Here is a 22927-nt window from a genome sequence, read left to right as displayed (position 1 = left end):
TTTCACCATGTTGGTCAGTCTGGTCTTGAACTCCTGGCCTCAAGTGATCTGCCTACCTCGGCCTCACAAAGTGTTGGGATTACAGGTGTGAGCCACCTTGGCTGCCAATTTTGTATCCCTGTTATTAGGTGCATAAACATTTAGAATTGCTATATTCTCTTGACTCCTTTGTCATTGTGACATGACATGATACCTCTCTTTATTCCAGGTAACATTCTTTGGTCTTTGAAGTATGTCTTTGTCTGATGTTAATATATGGTTTTCTTTTTTTTTTTCTTTTTTTTTTTTTTGAGACGGAGTCTCGCTCTGTCACCCAGGCTGGAGTACAGTGGCTGGATCTCAGCTCACTGCAAGCTCTGTCTCCCAGGTTTATGCCATTCTCCTGCCTGAGCCTCCCGAGTAGCTGGGACTACAGGCGCCCGCCACCTCGCCCGGCTAGTTTTTTTGTATTTTTAGTAGAGACGGGGTTTCACCGTGTTAGCCAGGATGGTCTCGATCTCCTGACCTCGTGATCCGCCCGTCTCGGCCTCCCAAAGTGCTGGGATTACAGGCTTGAGCCACCGCACCCGGCCATGGTTTTCTTTTGATTAGTGTTAGCACGGTATATTCTTTTCTATTCTTTTATTTTTTTTTCTTTGTGTTTCATTTTATCTTTGTGTTTTTATTGTTATATCTTCAAGCCCACTAATCTAATCTTTTCTTCTGTAATATCAAATCTGCTGTTAGATATAGCCAATGCATTTTTTTTCTTTTCTTTTTTTCTTGAGACAGAGTCTCCCTCTGTGGCCCAGGCTGGGGTGCAGTGGCGGAATCTTGGATCACTGCAACATCCACCTACCAAGTTCAAGCAATTCTCCTGCCTCAGCCTGCAGAGTAGCTGGGATTACAGGCACCCACCACCACACCCAGCTAATTTTTGTATTTTTTAGTAGAGATGGGGTTTCGCCATGTTGGCCAGGCTAGTCTTGAACTCCTGACTTCAGAACTCCAGAACTCCTGCCTGCCTTGGCCTCCCAAAGTGCTGGGATTACAGGCATGAGCCACCATGCCCGGCCAGATATGGCCAATGCATTTTTTTCCCCCTCTCAGATATCATAGTTTTCATCTCTACAAGTTTGACTTGGGCCTTTTAAAAAAATATTATTCATGTTGCTATTTAACATGTTCGATGTTTCCTTTACAGTAGTGCTTCCTTATCTGCTGTTTTGCTTTCTTTGGTTTTAGTTACCCATGGTCGACTGAGGTCTGAAAATATTAAATGAAAAACTCCAGAAACAAACAATTTGTAAGTTTTAAGTTGTGTGCCACTTGGAGTAGCATGACGAAATCTCCCATTGCCCTGTTTTGTCCCACCTAGGAAGTGAATCATCCTTTTTTCCAGTGTATCCACACTGTCTATGCTACCTTCCCTTATTCACTTAGTAGCTGTCTTGGTTATCAGATTAGCTGTCGTGCTGTGACGGTGCTGTGCTCCTATGATCCTTATTTTACTTAATAATGACCCTAGAAGGCAGGAGTAGTGATGCTGTCATATGATCACAGTTATTCTGTTTTATTATTATTGTTGTTAATCCCTTACTGTTCTTAATTTATAAATTAAACTTTACTGTATGTATGTATGTATGTGCAGGAAAATCATAGTATATGATGGAGTTTGCTATAATCTGATTTCAGGCTTACACTGAAGGTCTTGGGATGTATCCCCCATAGATAAGGGGGGGACTACTGTAGCTTCTTCAACATATAGAATCACTTGTTTAATGTCTTTGCCTAGTAATTCTATCATCTGTATTATTTCTGGATTGGTTTTGAAGAATTGATTTTTCTCCCTCATTCCAAGTTCCATTTTCTGGTTTCTTTGCCTGTCTGGTAAGTTTTGGTTAAATGCCAGAAATCATAAAATTAAGATGCTACATATTTTTGTGTTCCTATACATTTCCTTGAGCTTTGTTCTAGGATGCAGTTACTCACTTGGAAAGAGTTTGATCTTTTGGGCCTTGCCTTTAAGCTTCCTTAGGCAGGACCAGTACAATGTTTATGCAGGGTTCATTTCTCCTCATGATTGAGGCAAAACCCTTCTGAACGTTCTTCCCCATACTCCCTGAATTATGAGGGCACAGGAGCTTTTATTATTACTATTTTTGGAGACAGAGTCTTGCTCTGTCACTCAGGTTGGAGTGCAGTGGCACGATCTCAGCTCACTGCAACCTCTGCCTCTTGGGTTCAAGCGATTCTCCTGCCTTAGCCTCCCAAGTAGCTGGGATTACAGGCACCTGCCACCATGCCTGGCTAATTTTTGTATTTTTTGTAGAGACAGGGTTTTGTCATGTTGGCCAGGCTGGGCTCGAACTCCTGACCTCAGGTCATCCGCCTGCCTCGGCCTCCCAAAGTGCTGGGATTACAGGTGTGAGTCACTGCGCCCGGCCACACAGGAACTCTTTCTGGCCTTGTGTGAGCTCCAAGGACTATTCTCTCTAATCTTTTCAAGTGGTTTTTTAATTTGGCATCTTGTACTTTTTTCATATGCACGCACTGCTCACTACTCAGCTGAAGATTTGAGGGGCCTCTGCAGATCTCTGGAGTTGTCTCTGAGGGCGTCTCTCTCCCCTATTGTACTCTCTTTTATAAACTCTAGAAACGTTGGCCTGTAATCTCTGTCTCTTCACCTCAGTGCTCTGCTCATCTCTGCTCTGCTTGGGTTCTCCTGCCATGAACCATAGGCTGGGAACTCTCTCTAGGCTATAAGCTGGGGCAACCCTAGGGCTTCCCTTGTTTTTTTTCCCACCTCTCAGAGATCACTGTCTATTTTTGCCTGAAATCCAATGTCTTAAAAACTATTATTTTCATCTATTTTATCTCATGTCTTAATCGTTTCATGCAGAAGGGTAAATTCAATTCCTGATACTCCAACCAGGCCAGAGGCAGAAATTGACCTCCTCTTCTATACTCTTAATCTTTCCTTTATTCTATATTCCTCCTTTCCACTGCTTACCCCCATACACTGCATTCAACTGCAACGTGGTGTTCCTTCTGTAATGTGTATCCCTCCTGTCCTCTGCATCCCATATGTAATCTACAGCCTCCTCATCCTCTTATTTTTCTCACTTCAGCATCTACATTTACCCTGCACTACTCTGCCTCTGTCCAAGTGGGAAACCTTCTCAGGATTTCAACTCCACTTCCAACTCTTCCACCTGTCATTCCAAGGACATTTGCTAGGACATCTCTGCCCATGATGTCAGTAAGTAACAGGTACCTGTGGGATCGGACTTCACAAATAAAACCAATGTTCAGGGCTAGAATTCTTTATTTAAAATTTTTTAATTTCCATAGGTTATTGGGGAACGGGTGGTGTTTGGTTACATGAGTAAGTTCTTTTTTTTTTTTTTTTTGAGATGGACTCTCACTCTGTTGCCCAGGCTGGAGTGTAGTAGTTGGGAAATATTTTTGTCATTATATCTAGTTGCTTGTACTTTACAGGACCGAGGAATGGGCAAATGCCAGGAGGGCAGATCTCTGTCTCCTAATCATGTTCCAGCTCTGGGATGGGGCCAAGACTTGTACCAGGGATGTCTGAAGGAACTAAGAGTCAACATATCTGAAAAGGGACGCTTGGTTTTCAGACAGCTTCCCTTTCTGAATAATCTATAACTACGGATTCGCCCAGTAAAGAAAGCTCTTACCTCTTCTCTTTCCACACCAAACTTTTTCTCTTATTCTCTACTGCGAACCAAAGTACCTTTGCCTAGGATGAGGTTGATTTTAGCTGGCTGTTCCCAGACATCAATCCAAGCCAAAGAGCTGGAGGAATAGCAGGTTCCTTTGAGTAGGGACGCTGTGCTTGCAAGTTTTCAGTATGTTCATTTTGATTATTTTTCTATCTATGTTAGTAATATCTGTATTTCCCATCGATATCTTATTGGTCTTCTGTGGAAGTTCCATCAGCATCATCTTCAAGGTCAGTTCATGTCAACATTTATTGAGGATATATTATGAACTAGGCTCTGAACTATGTAGGAGCTAGTATATAAAAAAAAAAATTCAGATTTTTTCCTCATATCTAGTAGTGAAAAATTCATCCCTCCATCATATATTCATCCATTCATCCACTCATCATCCATCCATCCATTCACCCATCCACCCATCCATTTATCATCCATCCTTTCATTAAACATACAGATACATCTAATATGATGGTAGGAATATGACAGAGTTATAAACAGAGTTACAGAGTTGTTTGGCACCAAGGAGTAGCAGCTTTTAGCCTCATCTGAGAGGGATTTTGAAAGCTTCCTGGAGGAAATCCTCCATCTGTTTAGTTTTGATGCATGAATAGAAGTCATGTGAGAAGTGGAGGCAAGGTGAGTCACGCCACAGCTCGAGGCCTGGATCCACAACATCACCCATCTATCAGGGATGGGCTGGCCACTTGAGGCCTTCTAGACTTTGTCTAGGAATGAGCTCAACGTCTCCCAGGCCCGGAGCCACGGGCTGCCCTTCACCAAGGTCTTCACCACCTGCTGCTCTTTGCGCATGCAGTATGTATGTGGCAGTGTGCTGCAGCTGCAGGGCTACCGGCCTGTGTACTCTGAGGACCAGCAGCGTGACCTCGCCCTGGATCTGGTGCTGCCACAAGGCCCAGACCACTTCAGCTGGGCATCATCTGACTTTGCGAACTCTGGGCCTTAGAGGAGGTCCCAAGTTGTGGTCACCAGGCCCAGGAGGCAACTGCACAGTGGAGAGGGAGCTGGGGTGCACAGGGAAGTACGTCCCTACTATTAACCAGGAGTTTGGGGTCCTCTCTTGAAGTAGGCAAGAACTGCACTTCTCTTTCTCTCCTGATTCTTGGTTTTCCTTTGAGTCATCTGGAGCTACCTTCTCATCAGGTGCACTCTTCATGGGAAGCAACTCTTGCCCCCACCTCCTCTGGGCACAGGGAGTAAGTTCTGCTAAATTAAATTAGATGTGTTCCAGGCTGGGCGCAGTGGCTCACGTCTGTAATCCCAGCACTTTCGGAGGCTGAGGTGGGCAGATCACCTGAGGTCAGGAGTTCGAGACCAGCCTGACCAACATGGTGAAACCCCATCTCTAGTAAAAATACAAAAATTAGCTGGGCATGGTGGGTGCCTGTAGTCCTAGCTACTTGGGAGGCTGAGGGGGGAGAATCACTTGAACCTGGGAGGTGGAGGCTGCAGTGAGCCGAGACTGTGCCACTGCACTCCAGCCTGGGTGACAGAGCAAGACCCTGTCCAAAAAAAAAAAAAAATTAAATTTGTTCTAAAATGCTGCAGTTTAGTGAACTGCAACCTCCTTTTTTCTCTTCTTCTTCTTCTTTTTTTTTTTTTTTAAATTGTGTGATTCCATTTATTTAAAGCTGAAAAACCAGAAAAATTAGTCTATGGTGATAGAGGTCAGAATAGGGGATACTTTGTAGGGAGGATTTGACTGGGATGTAACCTCATTTAATATGTAAACAAACTACAACCTGACCTGAGAGTATATTTTTGTAAGAAGAAAGGAAGTCTCCTCCAATCACAGCAGCCAGCTTTCGGTCAGGGGCAGACTGCAGACTGATCAGATGTGTCTAAATTAGGTAAAGGCTGACCTATAACCGATCAGGCTATATCCAATACCACTTCCTTTTTCTGTTTACAAACACTACTTGTCCACTGTTGCTCGGTGGAGGTCTCTGAGACTCTCTAATATAGCTCTCTCATTTAATGAGGTGAGTTTAAATCAGGTCTTTTTGTAGTGAACTGCGGCCCTAATCACCATCATCTCCTGAACCAAGACTGACCAGCTGGACTCAAATGCTATTGAACTGTCTTTATTGCACGGACTTTGAGTTGTTGATTTTGACTAGTTGTTTGTGGAAACTCCTGATAAGGAGTGTACTTCAGTTTCTTGGCATTGTCCACTCATAGTCATCATAATAGTCCCCCTGGCTGGGCGTGGTGGCTCACACCTGTAATTCCAGCACTTTGGGAGGCTGAGGCAGGCAGATCACTTGAGAACAAGAGTTCAAGACCAGACTGGCCAACATGGTGAAACCCCAACTCTACTAAAAATACAAAAATTAGCTGGTTGTGGTGGTGAGTGCCTGTAATCCCAGCTACTTAGGAGGTTAAGGCAGGAGAATTGCTTGAACCCAGGAGGTGGAGGTTGCAGGGAGCCAAGATTGTGCCACTGCACTCCAGCCTGGGTGATAGAGCGAGACTCCATCTTAAAAATAATAAAAAATAATAATAACAATAACAGTCTGTCTGATTTGTTGCTTCCCCTGGGAAGTCTTAAGTGCTCCTATGCAGTCATTCTTTATACATCAACTGGTCTATTAGGGTTAGAATAACAAAAACATGAAGAAAAGAGCACAAAGAATCATCCAACTAAGGTGAAGTTGTGAATTGCGAGTTCAATATTGAAACAAAACAAGTCCATTATGAGGGTGACGGAAAATGGGGTCAGGGGCCAAAGTTTTGGTCAATCTCTCAAAATTGAGATGCTGACCAAAAGGCAGAAATGTTTAAATTAAATTTGGCCCAAAGCTGCTGGCGTATCTGTTGAACTGCAACCCAACTTAGTATTTAAGTAAACTGCCTCCCAACTGAGACCATATTCTTGTAACAAATAGCTGAATCTCAGCAAGTCACAGCTGCTGTGCTTTAACCAGTCACAGGCTGCCAACCGATCAGACCATGTCCATATAAGGCAAATGCTGAGCTGTACCCCATCAAACTGTTTGTGTGTATTACTTCCAATAAATTCGGCCTGCCTATGTTGCTGGGTGAAGCACTCTGAACTTTTACTGGTTCAGGGTGCTGCCCGATTCATAAATTTTCTTTGCTCAAATAAAGTCTGCTTAATTAAAAAAAAAAAAAAGAAAGAAAAGAAAAGAAAAAAAAAAGAAAAGAAAAGTGAGGCAAGGAAAGAACAGTCCAGGCAGAGAAGGAAGCATGAGCAAAGACACAGAGGTGGAGAGCAGGGAGAATTTCAAGAGATTTAGTTTTACTAGAGCATGAAATTCAAGTTACAGAGTGTTAGCAATAAGGGAGAGGTGGTAAGGATCCAAAAGCAGAAGACCTGGAGTGTAAGGCTAAGTAGGGGGTATGGGCTTCTTCCTGTATGAGGTTACGCATCCTTGAAGAGCTTCAAGCAGGAAGTGATATGGCACACATAATTATGGAGGCAGAAATAGAGGGAAATCAGTTTGAAGAGCTATTTAGGGAGTGCCATTTGGTGACTAATTGGATGTGGAAAATGAGGGTGCAGGAGGCATCCAGGCCAATTCCAGGGTTTCTGATCCAGCAGCACTGTGTGGATGGTGGTACCCTTTGCTGGGGACGGACATGCAGGTGGAGGAGATGGTTTGAGGGATTGGGGGTGGGTGGGGGGTGGAATGGTGACTTCAGTTTTGAACATCTTGAATTTGAAATGTCTGTGAAGTCTGTGGGCTCCCAAATGAAGACGTCCAGAATACGTCTAAAGCCTAAGAGGATATCTGATCTGGTCAGGTCTGGGGATAGAGATATGGGAAAGTAAGAAAAATAGGTGAAGTGTGAAGGGTATTGGAATGAGAACAGAACTTCCAGGAACACCAATGTTTAAGGAGCAGGTGGAGGAGGAATTTCAAGAGAGGTAAGGAGGGGCAGATGATGTCATGGAAGCCAAGGAAGTGAGCAGCCAATCTTTCACATACCTCTGAGAGGTCTGCTCTTGAAAGGCTCATGGAATGCTTCTTTGATTTGACAAGAAGGAGGGCGCTGTGATGTTTTAAGAGTTTCTAGAGTGGTAGAGGAGGAAGCCTGACTGTAGAGGGCTGAGGATCGGAGGGAAATGAGGAAGTTGGCCTAGTAGACTTCTCTTTGGGGCTTAAAAAGGCAGAGAGAGAAAGGGAAGTATCTGGGCAGGAGGCATGCAGGGTCAAGGGAGAGCTTATCTTACCGTGGGAGAGATGAATAATTGGGACTACAAGCACATGCCACCATGCCCGGCCAATTTTTGTATTTTTAGTAGACATGAGATTTCACTATGTTGATCAAGCTGGTCTTGAACTCCTGACCTCATGATCCACCTGCCTTGGCCTCCCAAAGTGCTGGGATTACAGGTGTGAGCCACCGTGCCCGGCCTGGAGTGCCTTCTTTATCTCCAAGTTCTATTTGTCCTTCCCTTCAAGGCCTAGATAAAGTCTTTCCTCCATGGAACTTTCTCTGCCTCTGAACACCTGCAACACTGTAACACGCATATGTGATTAATCGCATCATCTGTTCTTGTGTTGCTGTTTAACTTTTTGCATGCTTGACCACTCTTATATAATTGCAAGCTCCTTGAAGACAGGAACTGTTTATTGATATCCTCCTAGCAGTTAGCATAGTGCTGATAGCCATATGAGTGATTAGAAAAGCACTAATTGAAGGAATGCATAAACAATTAAATACAGAGCTTTTAAGTCAGGATAATGAGAAACATTCTTTTTTTTTTTTTTTTTGAGACAGAGTCTTACGCTGTCGCCTGGGCTGGAGTGCAATGGCACGATCTGCGCTCACTGCAACTTCTGCCTCCTGGGTTCAAGTGATTCTCCTGCCTCAGCCTCCCAAATAGCTGGGATTATAGGCACCCACCACCATGCCTGGCTAATTTTTTGTATTTTTAGTAGAGACAGGGTTTCACTATGTTGGCCAGCTGGTCTCGAACTCCTGATCTCGTGATCCACCTGCCTTGGCCTCCCAAAGTGCTGGGATTACAGGCGTGAGCCACCGTGCCCAACACATTCTTTTTTAAAATTTTTATTTTTAAATTTTACTTTAAGTTCTGGGATGCATGTGCAGAACATGCAGGTTTGTTACATAGATATACATGTGCCATGGTGATCTGCTGCACCTATCAACCCATCTTCTAGGTTTTAAGCCCCTCATGCATTGGGTATTTGTCCTAATGCTCTTCCTTCCCTTGCCCCCCATACCCCTGACAGGCCCCAGTGTGTGACAATGGGGAGCATTCTTTATGATCACAGTCAGTAATGAGTAGATGCTCTGACCATTAGAATTGGCTGCTAGTTCCAGCTCTGCCCTACCCCATCTGTGACTTGGGCAATGACTTGACCTCTCAGAGCCTCAGTATCCTCGTCTGTAAAGTGAGGCTGACATCTAACTTGCTGTGTCAACATAAAGATTAAATGAGATAATGCAGGTAAAGTGCTAAGTACAACTTCTGAAGCCTGTATTGAGTAAATGCTCAATACATGTTAGCTGTGATTGCCTGTACTACACTGAGCCATGCCTCCCCTTGACAGGGCACAATCAAGTATACTTGGGACAAAACTGCCATCCCTGGGCCAGCCTGCTGATCAGCAGCGAGTGATGGACAACATCACGGAGGCGTCTTCTGAGCCTAAGTGTTGATGCTTAGAGTGAAGGAAGTGACTCTTCAACAGGGACCAAAAACAAATAGAAGCTGTAGCTACAGCCCATAGCTATAGCTATGTTCCCCCATACTGAGGGGGAACAGTATGTGGAGGCCGCTGGTCACAAACGGCCTTTTTAGTGGTGGTCACACTCATAAATAGCCCTGCTGTCAGCAGGGAAATTTCTGAGTGCAGAGAGGGAGAGAATAGAGCCCGCTGGTTTGAGCTGGAGTAGGACAGTTCCTGGATGCTCTGGCCTCCTCTCTCTGCAAGCAGAGTGTGCAGTGTGAGACTGAGAACAAAGCGCTCCCACACTGGCCTCCGCCCAGCTGCTGCTGTACCTCTCCCACCGCCACTCCCAGGAGCCACGCTTAGCAGTGCAGCCCACATCCTGCGCTGCTTAACCACAGCCCGCTGCTGACTGCAGGCAGCTGCCTTAGGGTGGGGGTGTGCCTGCTTGAGACACCTCCCTCCTTCACTTCCCCAGCCCTGGCTCTGCAGCTTTTCCTGGCAGCTTGTGGAAATCTGTGTCCCATCCCCAAGCCGGGCTTCCACCGCCACTGTCTTCTTCCGTAACTTCATCTGTTTTTCAAGGCCTGTTTCCGTCTTGCCCATTTTCTACCAACCACTCCATCAGGGACCCATCAGTCATTCTCTGCCACCTTTGATGTCTTCCTCCGAGAGAAGTTGGTGAAACTTTCTTTCTTTCTTTCTCTCCCTCCCATCCTCTTTCTTTCTTCCCTTCCTCAATCCCTCCCTTCTTTCCCTTTCCTTTTATTTTTCTTTCTCTCTTTTTCTTTTCTCTCCCCTCCCTCTACCCTTTCTTTCTTTTTTCTTTTTTTCTTTGTTTTTGAGATGGAGTCTCGCTCTGTCGCCCAGGCTGGAGTGCAGTGGTGTGATCTCAGCTCACTCCTGGGTTCACGCCATTCTCCTGCCTCAGCCTCCCGAGTAGCTGAGACCACAGGCACCCGCCACCACGCCCGGCTAATTTTTTGTATTTTTAGTAGAGACGGGGTTTCACCGTGTTAGCCAGGATGGGGATGGTCTCAGTCTCCTGATCTCGTGATCCGCCTGCCTTGGCCTCCCAAAATGCTGGGATTACAGGCGTGAGCCACAGCGCCTGGGCTTTTTTTCTTTTTTCTTATTCCCTTATGCCCTCTCTAAAGAGAGCTTCAGGTAATGGCCCTACCAGCTGTGGAAACAGAGAGTGTTTGCAGCTGGGGTCATAGCCGAGAATTTAGTCAAAGGTAGTGAGAACCTGAATGGTCTTGGGAATTAAGGCAGCCTCTCAGGGCTTCTCAGAAAAGAGGGACAGCAACTCTTTCAGCCAAACACAATTTATTTTTTCTCTCTCAGCTGAGAGGAGCCGAGCACATTTAGGGAGATGCAAATGACCATCCAGTGGCCTACAGTGGAGATGTGGGGGGTGAGGGGGGAGTGTGGGGGGGGGGGGGGGGGGGGTGGGGGTGGAGGGCTAGGGGGTTGCGGGGTTGATGGGGAGTGTGGGGGGAGGGAGGAGCACAGGGCTGGCTCAGAGCCAGGATCTGTGAACGGGGCAGGGCCTCTGTCAACATTTACCCAGTCCATCCCCAGAGAGGGTTGCAAAAGGGGACGGAGATAGAAAAGTAGATAGAATATTTTGGGATGGGGGACAACTTACATGCAAGAAGAAAAGGGAACTGAATGGAGAAGTTACATTCAAGGGGAAGGGAGTGAATAGCAGAAATAAATATCCTGGCAAGAGGGCAAGCCAGCTGTGAGGATGTGACTACTGATAATGCTTCAAAGGAAGAAGCGGCAGCAATGTCTTAGGACTGGGTACCAGCAGAGAAGGCAGGAAGGAGGGAGCTGGGGATCAGGCTGGAGGGCGTGAGTTCGCCATGAGGCCGAGGAACGATGCTCTCGTGGGGTCCAAGACTAGCCCAGGAAACAGGGAGTCGCAGGGGGACTGGAGAGGAGCCAGACCTGGGCCAGCGGGAGGCAGTGTTCTCCAGGGGGTCAGATGCGTCTCTGATTCAGGCCAGAATACAGATCCTGCTGGCCTTTCCGGATGGGCTGGGAGTGAAGTACAGAGGAGGTGGTCAGTGGTGCGGGAGGAAGTACCTCCTGAGAAAGGACACTGAAGATCTAGCTTTAGTGCATGGAGAGAGCTTTGGACTTGAAGTCAGGAGGCAGGCTGGAATTCTAATTTGGCTCGGACGGTAGGAGACTTCAACTGGTCACCTCCTTCCGTGAGCCTCAACTTTCCCATCTCAAAAATAGGAACTTAAAGACCCACCTTCCAGGGCTTCTGTCAGGGCTAAATAATTCACTTATACTAAAGTAAATACTACTTGCTTGGCTGGTGCTCAACAAATATTTGTTGAGTATATCCAGGTGTGAGAGTGAAAATATTTAACAACTAGTAGTGCACACATACCAATCAACAAGAACAATCCTGGTGATCCTCTGCCATGCCAGGCATTAACTCTTCAGTTACCCCAACTCAAGAGACAGCCTGGTGGGGGAGAGACTGGGATGCCTGGCCGTGTGTGTGTGTGGGTAAGGGTGGTGGGTTGGGGTGAGCAAAGTTTGGGGCCATTTTCCAATGAAGTATTTTAATATTTCAATAGCTTTTATATAATATTTATATAATTTTAATATTTCAATAACTCGCATGGCTATACTGGTGCATGCTGGTGGAATATCAGCCTTGAATTTATTGTGTTAGAATTTGCACATACGATATTCTCCATGGCTGTATCCCAGATAATGAAGAAGCCAGAGAAAGAGGAGTTTGTCTCTCGCAAGCTTCCTCCTCTCCATGGTTGTGGAAGCCATGCAGCCTTTGAGACAGTCCTGTTTTACCATGAAGGAGGCAGAGGTGGCACATAGAGGGTCGTCATGGAAGCTCTGAGTGAGGGGCTTTGAAGCATCTGGCAGACAAGATGGGCCATCCCATCTGTTTCCTTTCCCCCTCCGGAGGGGCATCCCCTCCAGCCTCCTGGCCCATTTCTATCCCCCGTTACCTCATAGTCTGGGTTGGGAACAGGTGGTGGCCTCTCCTTGTTTTGTCCTGCAGAGGAAGGAGGGGAAACGTTTCATTCCCATGAGGGAACCAATCTTGCAGCACTGTCTGTGCCAGTGAGACCCAGATAGAGAATGGCAAACCCTGTTGTTCTCTCTTCGACCACTTCCCTTTTACGTTCTTTCTCTTTTTTTTTCTTTCATTCATCTCTGAGGACCCTACGCTCTTCTCATCATTTTGTGACTTTCCTCAGCTCAAGGTCCTCCCATTGTTTCTCTACATGGGGAAGGGAAAGGAAAAGGCAGGAGCTAATATATCAAAGTCTCTCTTCCCACAGCTTAGGGACAGAATCGGATGACTGCAGGCATCGACAGGCATGTGAGGAAGCCCGTCACGTTCATAAACTTTTTTGTACTTTTACGGGATAGAAGGAGGGGAGTGACATGAGATTTGAAACCCTCTGTTGAGATCTTGTCATCACAGTAGTAGAAGCTGTGCACAGAAGCTCTAGAGAAGCTGTTCTGACCTAGCTGTGGACTTGCCACCCACCCTGGCCCAGTCTGGTCATCCCCCTTGGCAGGAGTCTCATCTGACCGCACTCCACAGCCTTACCCCTTTGCCTGCCGCCAGCACCTGCTCCTCGTGTCACAGGCTTGGCCTTGGCCTTTCTATTCTTGCTCCAGTAGTAAACCAGCAGCAGCAAGCCCAGAGTGATGCAGATGTCCACTATGACAATTGTGGCCACCGCCATCACATCCATCTCCATGCAGTTCTCACATACTGTCAGGGACGGGGTGGGGAGAGGGGAAATCACTAAGCAAGGAAAACACAAGGCGCTGGAGGTGAGGAGGGAGCGCCTGAAAGTCATTCTCCCCTTACTACTCACACACTTGCCACGGCCAGAGCCCCCCCTTCAGTACGTTCAGAACAACATCGACAAGCAAAGAGTGGTGGCTGTGGGTGGAGGCACTGGAGTCAAACAGCCCTCGGCTTGAGTACCTGTTTTATTACTCACTAGCTGTGAGAAGCGTGAAGTGTGTTTTCAATTCACAGACACTCTGTTTCCTCATCCCTTTACTCATGGGAATAAAATGGTATTTAACCCATATGGTTGTTGAGAGGATTATATGAAAAAAAATCCTTGATAAGTGTTGGATACAGACAGTGCTTGAGTGATACTTAATAAGCACTCAATAAATGTTAGCTATTGTTATTATTTTATTATTATACCTTAGCTTATGCCATTTTATCAGAGTGGACTTGAGTCTTTTTTGCAAACCTTTCTGAAAAATTTATCTCTGGAGGAAGCATTAGATAAACTCACGTTGGTGTGCCATGAACCTGGGTGTGACGCAGTGCAAATGACCCAGTCCTGTCTCTTAGGGAGTTGCTATTTTAGATCTTGCACAGACTGGGGTTACCCCAAAGCCTCATATTGGTGTTTAATCTATATTCCAGAGAACACTGATGCTGTGTGGTACCAGAGAGTCCCGGGACTGAGTGTGGGAGGAAGCACAAAGACACCAGGGCACTGTGAGCTGGGTTAGGGGAAATCATTGAGAATGCCCTTTTGAATGGTCCTCCCTAAAGAGCTGGTGGTGCCTGCTCTGGAGACCTGGATTACCTCTTGCCTTCAGGTAGAGATGATGGCTCGCGTCCTCTGGATTGCTTCCTCTGGGGTAGCAGACATAATAACCACTTTGCTCCATTTCTGAAAATTCCGGCAGAAACAGGTGATACCCAGAATCTTCTTTGTTTTTACCATTGTGTTGCCATTGTACTTCAGATCCAAGATGCTGAGAGCATGTCAGTGTTACTGTGGTTCCAGAGATGGAGACTTGATATGCTGGGGAGAAAGAAGGGAAATTGATGGAAGAAACCAGGACAATTTTTAGTAAAGGCAAATTAGTGACAAAAGAACCACCCAAATGCAGGAAGTCATCTGTCATCTAGGTCTTAGATTTGCTTGTCAAAAGGGAGCTCTACTGGCTGGAGGGTGTGGAAGAGGAGATAGGTGGAATGAAGGGAACTGGAGAACCTGAAGGGAACTAGAGAACCTTTTGAGAGGTGGCTTTAGGGTTTATGCAGGGACATGGGGACTTGGGAAGGGTAAGATGGATGTAAAGAAAAACCCATAAAAGTCCCTATTTGGAACCTTTCTAAAACGGGGTTGAGAATGCAATGCTGGGAAGATTCTTGGGGTTAATCTCTCTCAATCAGTTCCTTCTCGTCTACCCACCAATCTGCATCCTCAGACAGGGCATAAATAAAAGACTAGTAAACTCACGTGTCTGTGTAATACTACCTGAAAATGAAAAAAGGAAACAGCAGTAAGAAAATATCTTGGTTTAAGTTTAAATTGTAGGTACAATTTTTCTAGTGGAATTAGACACTGCCCACAAGACTTCCCAAAGGGGGTCTCATCCACTTAGGAGCCCTGAGTCTTGGAGGTGAGGTTCATGCTTAGCCTATGAGATTTAGCTCGTAGATATATTTATTAAATAGCTCATAGATGTAACTCAGATACATTGGATTCAGAATATACCAGCGTGTGCTCCTAGATCCAGATCTACTGAAGCTCAGAAAGCCTTAAAGTCCTAAAGCCAAAAAATTCCAGAGATCTTCAAGCTTATCCTCTTACATTAGCCAGAACTGCATTACAGATAGGTATGAATGACAAACGAACCACCCAAATGCAGGAAGTCATCTGTCATCCAGGCCTTAGATTTGCTTGTCAGGGAGCACTACTGGCTTTCTCAGAAATAAAGCTCTCCACCGAATCACTGATTCATGGACTTACCTATTTCTTACAATTCAGAAATTCTTTCTCAGAACTGAGTCCCTCATAATAGAGAAGAAACACCTTTATTCTTATTCCATATAATTTCCTCTCTGTTTGCCTTTAAATAATGTGAAATATTCTACACATTTTGAGGGAATGGTTCTTCCAATAGAAAGTGGTTTCACTTTACTTTGTATCTGAGCATAATCAGCTCTCAATTATTTTTGTTAGAGGGAGGCCCATCAGTGTGGACAACTGAAATCAACTAATAAACCACTAATGCCATTCGCAGGTCCAGCCACGTTTCCCACAGCAGCCATTTTTGCCCTGGGAGGTGGAGCTAGGAGACCTTTCTTATTTCCTGGAAAACTTGTGGCTGGAACACTGGGTTCTGTTACAGCCTGGACATGACAGCTGGAGGAGAGGAGAGGCGGTGGTGCCGCTGTTAGGGACAGAGCTCTGGACTCAAGCGTCAGAAGCCCTGTGTTTGAATCCTAGATCTGCCCTAGTCTGTGTGACCAAGGGCAAGTCCTTTAACTTCGCTGAACCTCAACTTCTTTATCAGGGAAATGGAGATAAAACACCAACCTCACAGGGTCTTTGTGAAAATTAAACAGATTATGAAGGTGGAAGTGGATGACACATAGCAGGTGCTCAAGAAAAAGTTACTTCCTTTCCTCCTTTCCTTCTTGAGGTCCTGCTGCTCCCAGCACAGAACTGAACTCTGACCCAGTTGCTCCGGCAGCCCTCTGACAAAGACTGCACAGAATGTAAACAAATCATTCTCCAGGTTTTTCTACCTGCTTATAATTGGGAGCTGAGTAAAAGGACAGTAGATAGTTTATATTATTTTAATTTATAAATAATTTTTCAACACGGATGTTTCTTAGACATGTTAAATGAACTAGAAATCATCAATAGATTACATAGACATTATACTCTGCTGGGTGTGTTTGTTTGAAAAAAAATGTAAAGAAAATTGCTCACAACTTTTATTGGCACAAATTCAGTAGCAGAGCTTAGACTTAACTCATGCTCACACAAGGGTCTAGATGTCTATGCTTAGACAGAAATGTGCTCCGCGTATGTTCATTGTGCACTATTCACAATAGCAAAGACATGGAATCAACCTAAATGCCTGTCAATGGTAGACTGGATAAAGAAAATGTGCTGCATATACACCATGGAATACTACGCAGCCATAAAAAAGAATGAGATCACGCACGTCCTTTGTGGGAACATGGATGGGACTGGAGGCCATTATCTTTAGCAAACACACACAGTGACAGAAAACCAAATACCACATGTTCTCATTTAGAAGTGGGAGCTAAATGATGAGAACACATGAACACAGAGGAAAATGACACACACTGGGACCTCTCAGAAGGTGGAGGGTGGGAGGAGGGAGAGGATCAGGAAAAATAACTAATAGGTACTAGGCTTAATGCCTAGGTGATGAAATAATCTGTACAACAAACCCCTATGACACAAGTTTACCTATATAACAAACCTGCACATGTACCCCTGAATTTAAAATGAAAGTTAAATTAAAAAAAGATATGTGTGCTCACAAAGATTTTATACACATCCAGAGATAGTATTTCATAATGGTTAAGAAAATGAACTTCAGTATCATATAAATCTGCATTAAAACTTTTTTATTTTTAAATTTCTATTTATTAATTTTTTCAGAGACAGTGTCTTTCTTTGCCACAGAGGCTGGAGTACAGTGGCACAATCTTGGCTCAATGCAGCCTCACCCTTCTGAGCTTAAGTGAGTCTCCTGCCTTGGCCTCCCAGTGTTGGGATTATAGGCATGAACCACGGCACCTGGCCTAAATCTGCATTTATATCTCTAGGACTGGACTGTTTATTTATTTTTGTTTATTTTTGTATTTATTTGAGCCTTTGTTTCCTTCACTGTACAATAGGAGTGTTAGAAGAATTAAATGAGGATATTCAAGTAAAATATTTAGCGCGATGCCTAAAACATATGTGCTCAGTAAACTTTAATGCTTATCATCTATAGTCAGGGTGCTTTTCATGTATTAATAGCTAAAATTCACCTACTGCCTGTTTTTTGTTTGTTTGTTTGTTTTGAGACAGAGTCTCGCTCTGTCACCCAGGCTAGAGTGCAATGGCGCAATCTCAGTTCACTGCAACTTCCGCCTCCCAGGTTCAAGCAATTGTCTTGCCTCAGCCTCCTGAGTAGCTGAGATTACAGGCACCTGCCACCACGCCTGGCTAATTTTTGTATTTTTAGTAGAGATGGAGTTTCACCATGTTGGCCAGGCCGGTCTTGAACTCCTGACCTCAGGTGATCCTCCCACCTCGGCTTCCCAAAGTGCTGGGATTACAGGCGTGAGCCACCATGCCATACTGCCTTTTATGTCAGATAATGTTCTAAGCGCCTTAAATAAACTACTCATTTGGTCCTCATAATAACCCTACAAGTTAGGTAGCACTATTATTTCCATTGTCCCATGATGATGCTATGGCACAGAAAAGTTAGGTAAATTACTCAAACACACCCAGCAAGTAGAGAGTTGAGCCAAGATTCAAACATTCTGGTCTAGCTCAGTTAGACTCTTATCCTCATACTATAGAGCTTTATCTCTTCTGCATAAAATATTTTTCTTCCCTAAAACATAAGCTTATCCTTTAAAATTCAGCTCAAGGATCACCTCCCCCAGGGAACCTTTCCCAATGACACTCGGTAGAGTTGATCACTCCCCTCTTTATACTTCATTTTACTCTGTATCTACCCATATTATAACATGCAACTCACTGTATTTTCTTTTTTTTTTGAGACGGAGTCTCGCACTGTCACCCAGGCTGGAGTGCAGTGGCCGGATCTCAGCTCACTGCAAGCTCCGCCTCCCGGGTTCAGGCCATTCTCCTGCCTCCGCCTCCCGAGTAGCTGGGACTACAGGCGTCCGCCACCCCGGCCGGCTAGTTTTTTGTATTTTTTAGTAGAGACGGGGTTTCACCGTGTTAACCAGGATGGTCTCGATCTCCTGACCTCGTGATCCGCCCGTCTCGGCCTCCCAAAGTGCTGGGATTACAGGTTTGAGCCACCGTGCCCGGCCTGCAACTCACTGTATTTTCAATTATTTGTGTCTCACACAAGACCATCAGCTTCTTGAGGGGAGGTAATTAGCAATGTGTTCATAGTTTGTTCATTTATTCATTCAAAAAATATTTATTGAGCACCTACTATGTGCCAGATACTGGGCTAGGTAAATGAGACACTGTCTCTGTCTGCCTTGAAAGATTTCAAAAACATATACACAAACACATGGTAGCTCCAACCCACACCCATATGTGTGTGATCAGAGATACATATATGCACAGCTATAATCTGACATGACAGCTAGCAACAAATACAGGCACGTTTCATACAGATCTCATTGAAAGATACTTGTATTTTCCCTTTAATAGTTTTAGTTCTCAGTGTTTGTTACGGTGATTGTACTCTACGACCATTTCATTCCACATTTGAAAACTTTTGCTAGATAGAGTGGAAATCCTCTTACCCATTTCTTCATTACCTGAAAAGGAAACGGTAAGAAGCCATTAGTAATGTTTCGGCAACGAAGATCAGACCCTGCTCCCGTGGGTTGGGACTCTTCCCTCAACCCTTAGGAAACAATGGAACTTCCAATTTCCTTGGCTGCATATAAAAAGCTGTTTTGGGCCTTACGTCTTATCTGACGACTATTTACAAAAATGGCTCCTAAGGACACTACAAATTAGGCAGCATGGCGGAATCTAGGCTGGCATAGTGGTTGCCTTTATTTTAATTTTAATTTTTGAGACAGTCTTGATCTGTTGCCCAGGCTAGAGTGCAGTGGTGCAATCTTGGCTCACTACAACCTCTGCCTCCCAGGTTCAAGCGATTCTCTTGCCTCTGCCTCTCGAGTAGCTAGGACTACAGGCGTGCACCACCATGTCTGGCTAATTTTGGTATTTTTAGTAGAGACAGGGTTTCACCACGTTGGCCAGGCTGGTCTCAAACTCCTGGCCTCAAGTGATCTGCCCACTTTGGCCTCCCAAAGTGCTGGGATTACAGGTGTGAGCCACGGTGTCCAGCCATGGTTGCCATTAAATACAACATTGGTTCACTCTGTTTGGAAGAGCTGATTGAATAGAGGGGCTTCCAATGTTGGAACACTCCTGACTCTACTGCTGTGGTTGAGAGAGTAAGTTCAGGCTGGGTACACTCATATGCATGTGCACTCGCATAAACACACGTGTACACACATGTATTCAGACATGTGATTCTGAACATACACCCAAATGTTGCCCCAGCAGCTTATCCAGAGTAACCCTGTGCATGCATTCTGGCTACATCTCCTCTGCAGAATCTCACATCAAATATGAGATGCAAACAAAAGAAAACTGTGCTTTCAACTTCATTTAAGCCTCAATTTTTCTTTTGTATAGTTAAGACTCATTATTTCCTGCCTCTGTTGCTTCCCCCTTCTGGGCTAGAAATATCTCCAGACTTGTGAGGAAAGTCAAAGGTGTAGATGGCAGAAACTCCTTTTCCTGACCTCCGTGGAAGTTCTGTGGGAGGCCTAAGAGAAAGCTCCACTCATAACTACAAACAATGATGGGGTGATTTCATAAAAAAGAAAGAAAGCATATCTCACCATCTTGCCCCCAAACGCCAACTAGAAAATAAATAAGAAAAAAAAAAAAAGTGTTAGTAAATGTTGTGGGTACCTGCATTCCTAAACAGAAAAAGGGCTGTGTTGCAGTATGACCACTGATGACATCTGATGTCCTTCCCAGTTGCTGTAGAACAGTGGAACTTACTGCTGGTATTGACCAGGGGTTCCCAGGAAATTTGGGAGGAAATAGAGGAAGGAAGCATCTAGCATTAACAATGAGTCCACAATTTCTGACAAGTGGGAGTCAGAAAAAGTTAGGACCATATTTTTGGATGACTAGAGACATAGCAAAAGAATTTTGCCCTCAAGCCTCCATTTTGAACATTGGTCTCTGTGGAAGAAAAACACACTCTTGGTTGGGTACAAACACTGGGATTCTTGTTCCATCTCTGGCTCTGCTTTTCTGGTGGTTCAGTTTTTCCATTTGTTTTCTGCTTGAGACAGAGATGGAAATATTTGAAACCCTGATTACTCATCATCTAGGGCCTGTGCATTGAAGAGCCTGACCACATTTCCACCGGGCCCTCCAGGATGCCCTCACTCAGCAATACCCTGGATTCATTACAATGATCAGTTTCCCTGGCATTGCCTGAAAGCTTTCTGCACACCTAGGCCTTTCTTTTACTGAAACCTCTACACAGGGGGAGATAGGATCCCCACTTTCCTATCCCCAGAGCAGATTGGACACATTCCTATGATGCCAGACGTCTAGGGGTGATTGGGTCTTTGATACTCTCTCTTTTATTTTCTATTTATTTATTTATTTGTTTATTTATATATATTTTTTGAGACACACTCCAGGCTGGAGTGCAGTGGCTTGATCATGGCTCACTGAAGCCTTGACCTCCTGGGCTCAAGTGATCCTTCTACCTCAGCCTCCCAAGTAGCGGGACTATAGGCGTGTGCCACCACGACTGGCTAATTTTTAATTTTTTGTAGAGATGGGGTTTCACTATGTTGCCCAGGCTAGTCTTGAACTCCTGAGCTCAAGTGATCTTCCCACTTTGGTCTCCCAAAATGCTGGGATTACAGGCGTGAGCCACTGCACCTGGCCCTCCTCCTCCTCCTTCTATTTTTAAGGAAAAGCATACTTTATAACACAGATCTCTAAGAATATGCCTGGCCACTCCCTACAGGAGTCACATCCTGCCACTTGCTACTCAATGTGTTCCTAGGACCAGTAGCAGATTAATAAACTTGAGAGCGTACTAGACATGTGGAATCTCAGTCTCCAGTCTGGGTCTTTTGAAACAGAAGCTGCATTTTTAACAAGATCCGCAGGTGACTTGTGTGCACATTCAAGACGTGAGAAACCTAAGATGAAGCAGGAAGTGGAGACATCATGGCTGTGGCTCTGAGATGGGGGCACCAGCTGTGATAGTGTTTTCTAGGTCTTTGAAATAAAACCATCACGAGCCATTTTGCCTCATGTGGTGCAGCTATTTAGAGCACAAACAGTCCTGGTCTCACAGATCGGCTTCAGCACTTACTATGTTCTTTAAAACAAGTTATTTAACTTTTTTGAGTATCAATTTCTTAATCTGTAAAGTAGAGGACTTATCAGTTTATATAGTAAAAGTTAAAAACAATTTTTAAAAGAGGATATAACACCTTCCTTCCCAGGTGGAAGTAGGATTAAACCAGTTAACATGTCTAAATAATTTTTTCTTTACATAGCATCTGACACTCAATAAATGGCAACTTTTTTTGTATTATTTATTTCATATGAGATATATAAATGCTCTTGGTTATATATCAATTCATAATCCATCTTGCTTCAAAAAAACTAAATAAACTGAAAGTTGTCGGTTACTTGAAAAGGACTAAAAATTACGAGGCATTTTATGGTCTCAAAGACAATGAACTTGCTATATATGCCCTGTGCAGAGTTTGGGTGCAACTATCGGGTCTCCCCAAAACAAGGAGTGGAGCTTCGCTCTTCTAGTCTCTTTTGGGTTAGTTCTGGAGAGCTGGGTAAGTTGGAATGAGCTCGTTCTTAGAGGTAGCGAGACCTCTCTGCTCGCAATAGCTGTGATCACCCCAACTGCTCTTCTTTGCCTGCTCCCCGAAGGCTCTCCCAGGCACCCGTGGCCTATCTTTTTCTTTAGTCCCTAGCTCTAATCCCCCACCCTAACATAGCACCAACAGTTCCTTACATCTGGTAAATGAGGCTCCTTGGTGCCACTGAGCAGTGCCAGTTAAGGCTGTAAGCCTTCCAGTGGTCTGGAGACACACCACCCTTTCCACTCCACCCTACTCACTTGATAAGAGGCAGAGGCCCAGAACTCTCCAGCGAGTGCCCGACTGCATCTTTCTTTCATGGGACGGTTACTTTACTAAGATGGCGGAGGCCAGCAAACTTACTACTTCTGGAAAAAAAGCAAAACACATGACTTTTTCAAAACATCTGCTAGAGATAAGGACCCTGGGGCCATTGTTCCCAATGCTAGGATGAAAAAGGAGGGCTTTATAAGAGAGAGACTCACCATTTTCTGAAGCAGGCACCTGAGGCTGGGAGGGGAGGAGGGTTTCTGAACCCCACACAGGAAGTAGAGGGGCCTCTGGGCCTGCGGGTTTTACCTCACTTGGAAACGTTCAAGGCAGAGGCCTCCACCTGGATTGGTTGAAGAAAGCTGGGTCCCACAGCCTTCCTAGAAGGTCAAACAAGAGGACTCTGACAAAACCTGGAGGGGCCATGAAAAATACATGACATTTAGCTGTCCAGACCATGTAGTAGGTTGGCACAAAAGTAATTGCAGCTTTTGCCATTAAAAGTAATGGTAATACAATATGCCTCCACATTGTGGGGTCCTCCTTCCCCTATAGGCTCTGACAGGAAGAGGGAGATGCACTGAACATTTGCTTTCTTTATGGTGGATCTGGCACGGAGCAGCAGGGTGCAGCCATCTTATAAATAAAACTTCTTGGCTTGAAAATACATGTTGACTTAAATCTGTAAGATGCCATTTTTTGGCCTATAATTTTACAAAAATATTTAAAAACACAAGACTCAATGTTGAACAGGGAGTGATAGTGTCAAAGTCTGCTGGTATGAGTGTGAA

General features: G+C 44.8%; 1 protein-coding gene across 1 annotated transcript; it reads right to left on the bottom strand.

Annotated features, from left to right (window-relative positions):
• Window positions 1–10857: 10857 nt before the first annotated feature.
• Window positions 10858–22419, bottom strand: CD3E (CD3e molecule). The gene is made up of 9 exons (XM_025356763.1): window positions 22352–22419; window positions 22127–22234; window positions 19845–19865; window positions 18726–18740; window positions 14695–14712; window positions 14032–14253; window positions 13020–13187; window positions 12409–12455; window positions 10858–11455 (listed from the first exon to the last, which is right to left on the bottom strand). Exons 2-9 carry the CDS (start codon window positions 22173–22175, stop codon window positions 11399–11401), a joined length of 597 nt encoding a protein of 198 aa, XP_025212548.1. The 5' UTR covers window positions 22176–22234; window positions 22352–22419; the 3' UTR covers window positions 10858–11398.
• Window positions 22420–22927: the final 508 nt, after the last annotated feature.

Source organism: Theropithecus gelada, chromosome 14 (genome assembly GCF_003255815.1).
Source record: "Theropithecus gelada isolate Dixy chromosome 14, Tgel_1.0, whole genome shotgun sequence".
Classification (NCBI taxonomy): Eukaryota; Metazoa; Chordata; class Mammalia; order Primates; family Cercopithecidae; genus Theropithecus; species Theropithecus gelada.
The sequence above is the reverse complement of the archived record's forward strand: the minus strand, read 5'-3'. Positions and strand labels throughout refer to the sequence as shown.

Coding starts and splice junctions, on each gene's coding strand:
- CD3E (XM_025356763.1), bottom strand. CDS start 22,175: ATGCAGTCGGGCACTCGCTGGAGAGTTCTGGGCCTCTGCCTCTTATCA. Junction 12,456..13,019: donor TGCTGGCGGCAGGCAAAGGG/GTAAGGCTGTGG, acceptor CTTCCTCTGCAG/GACAAAACAAGGAGAGGCCA. Junction 11,456..12,408: donor TTCCCAACCCAGACTATGAG/GTAACGGGGGAT, acceptor CTTCACTCCCAG/CCCATCCGGAAAGGCCAGCA.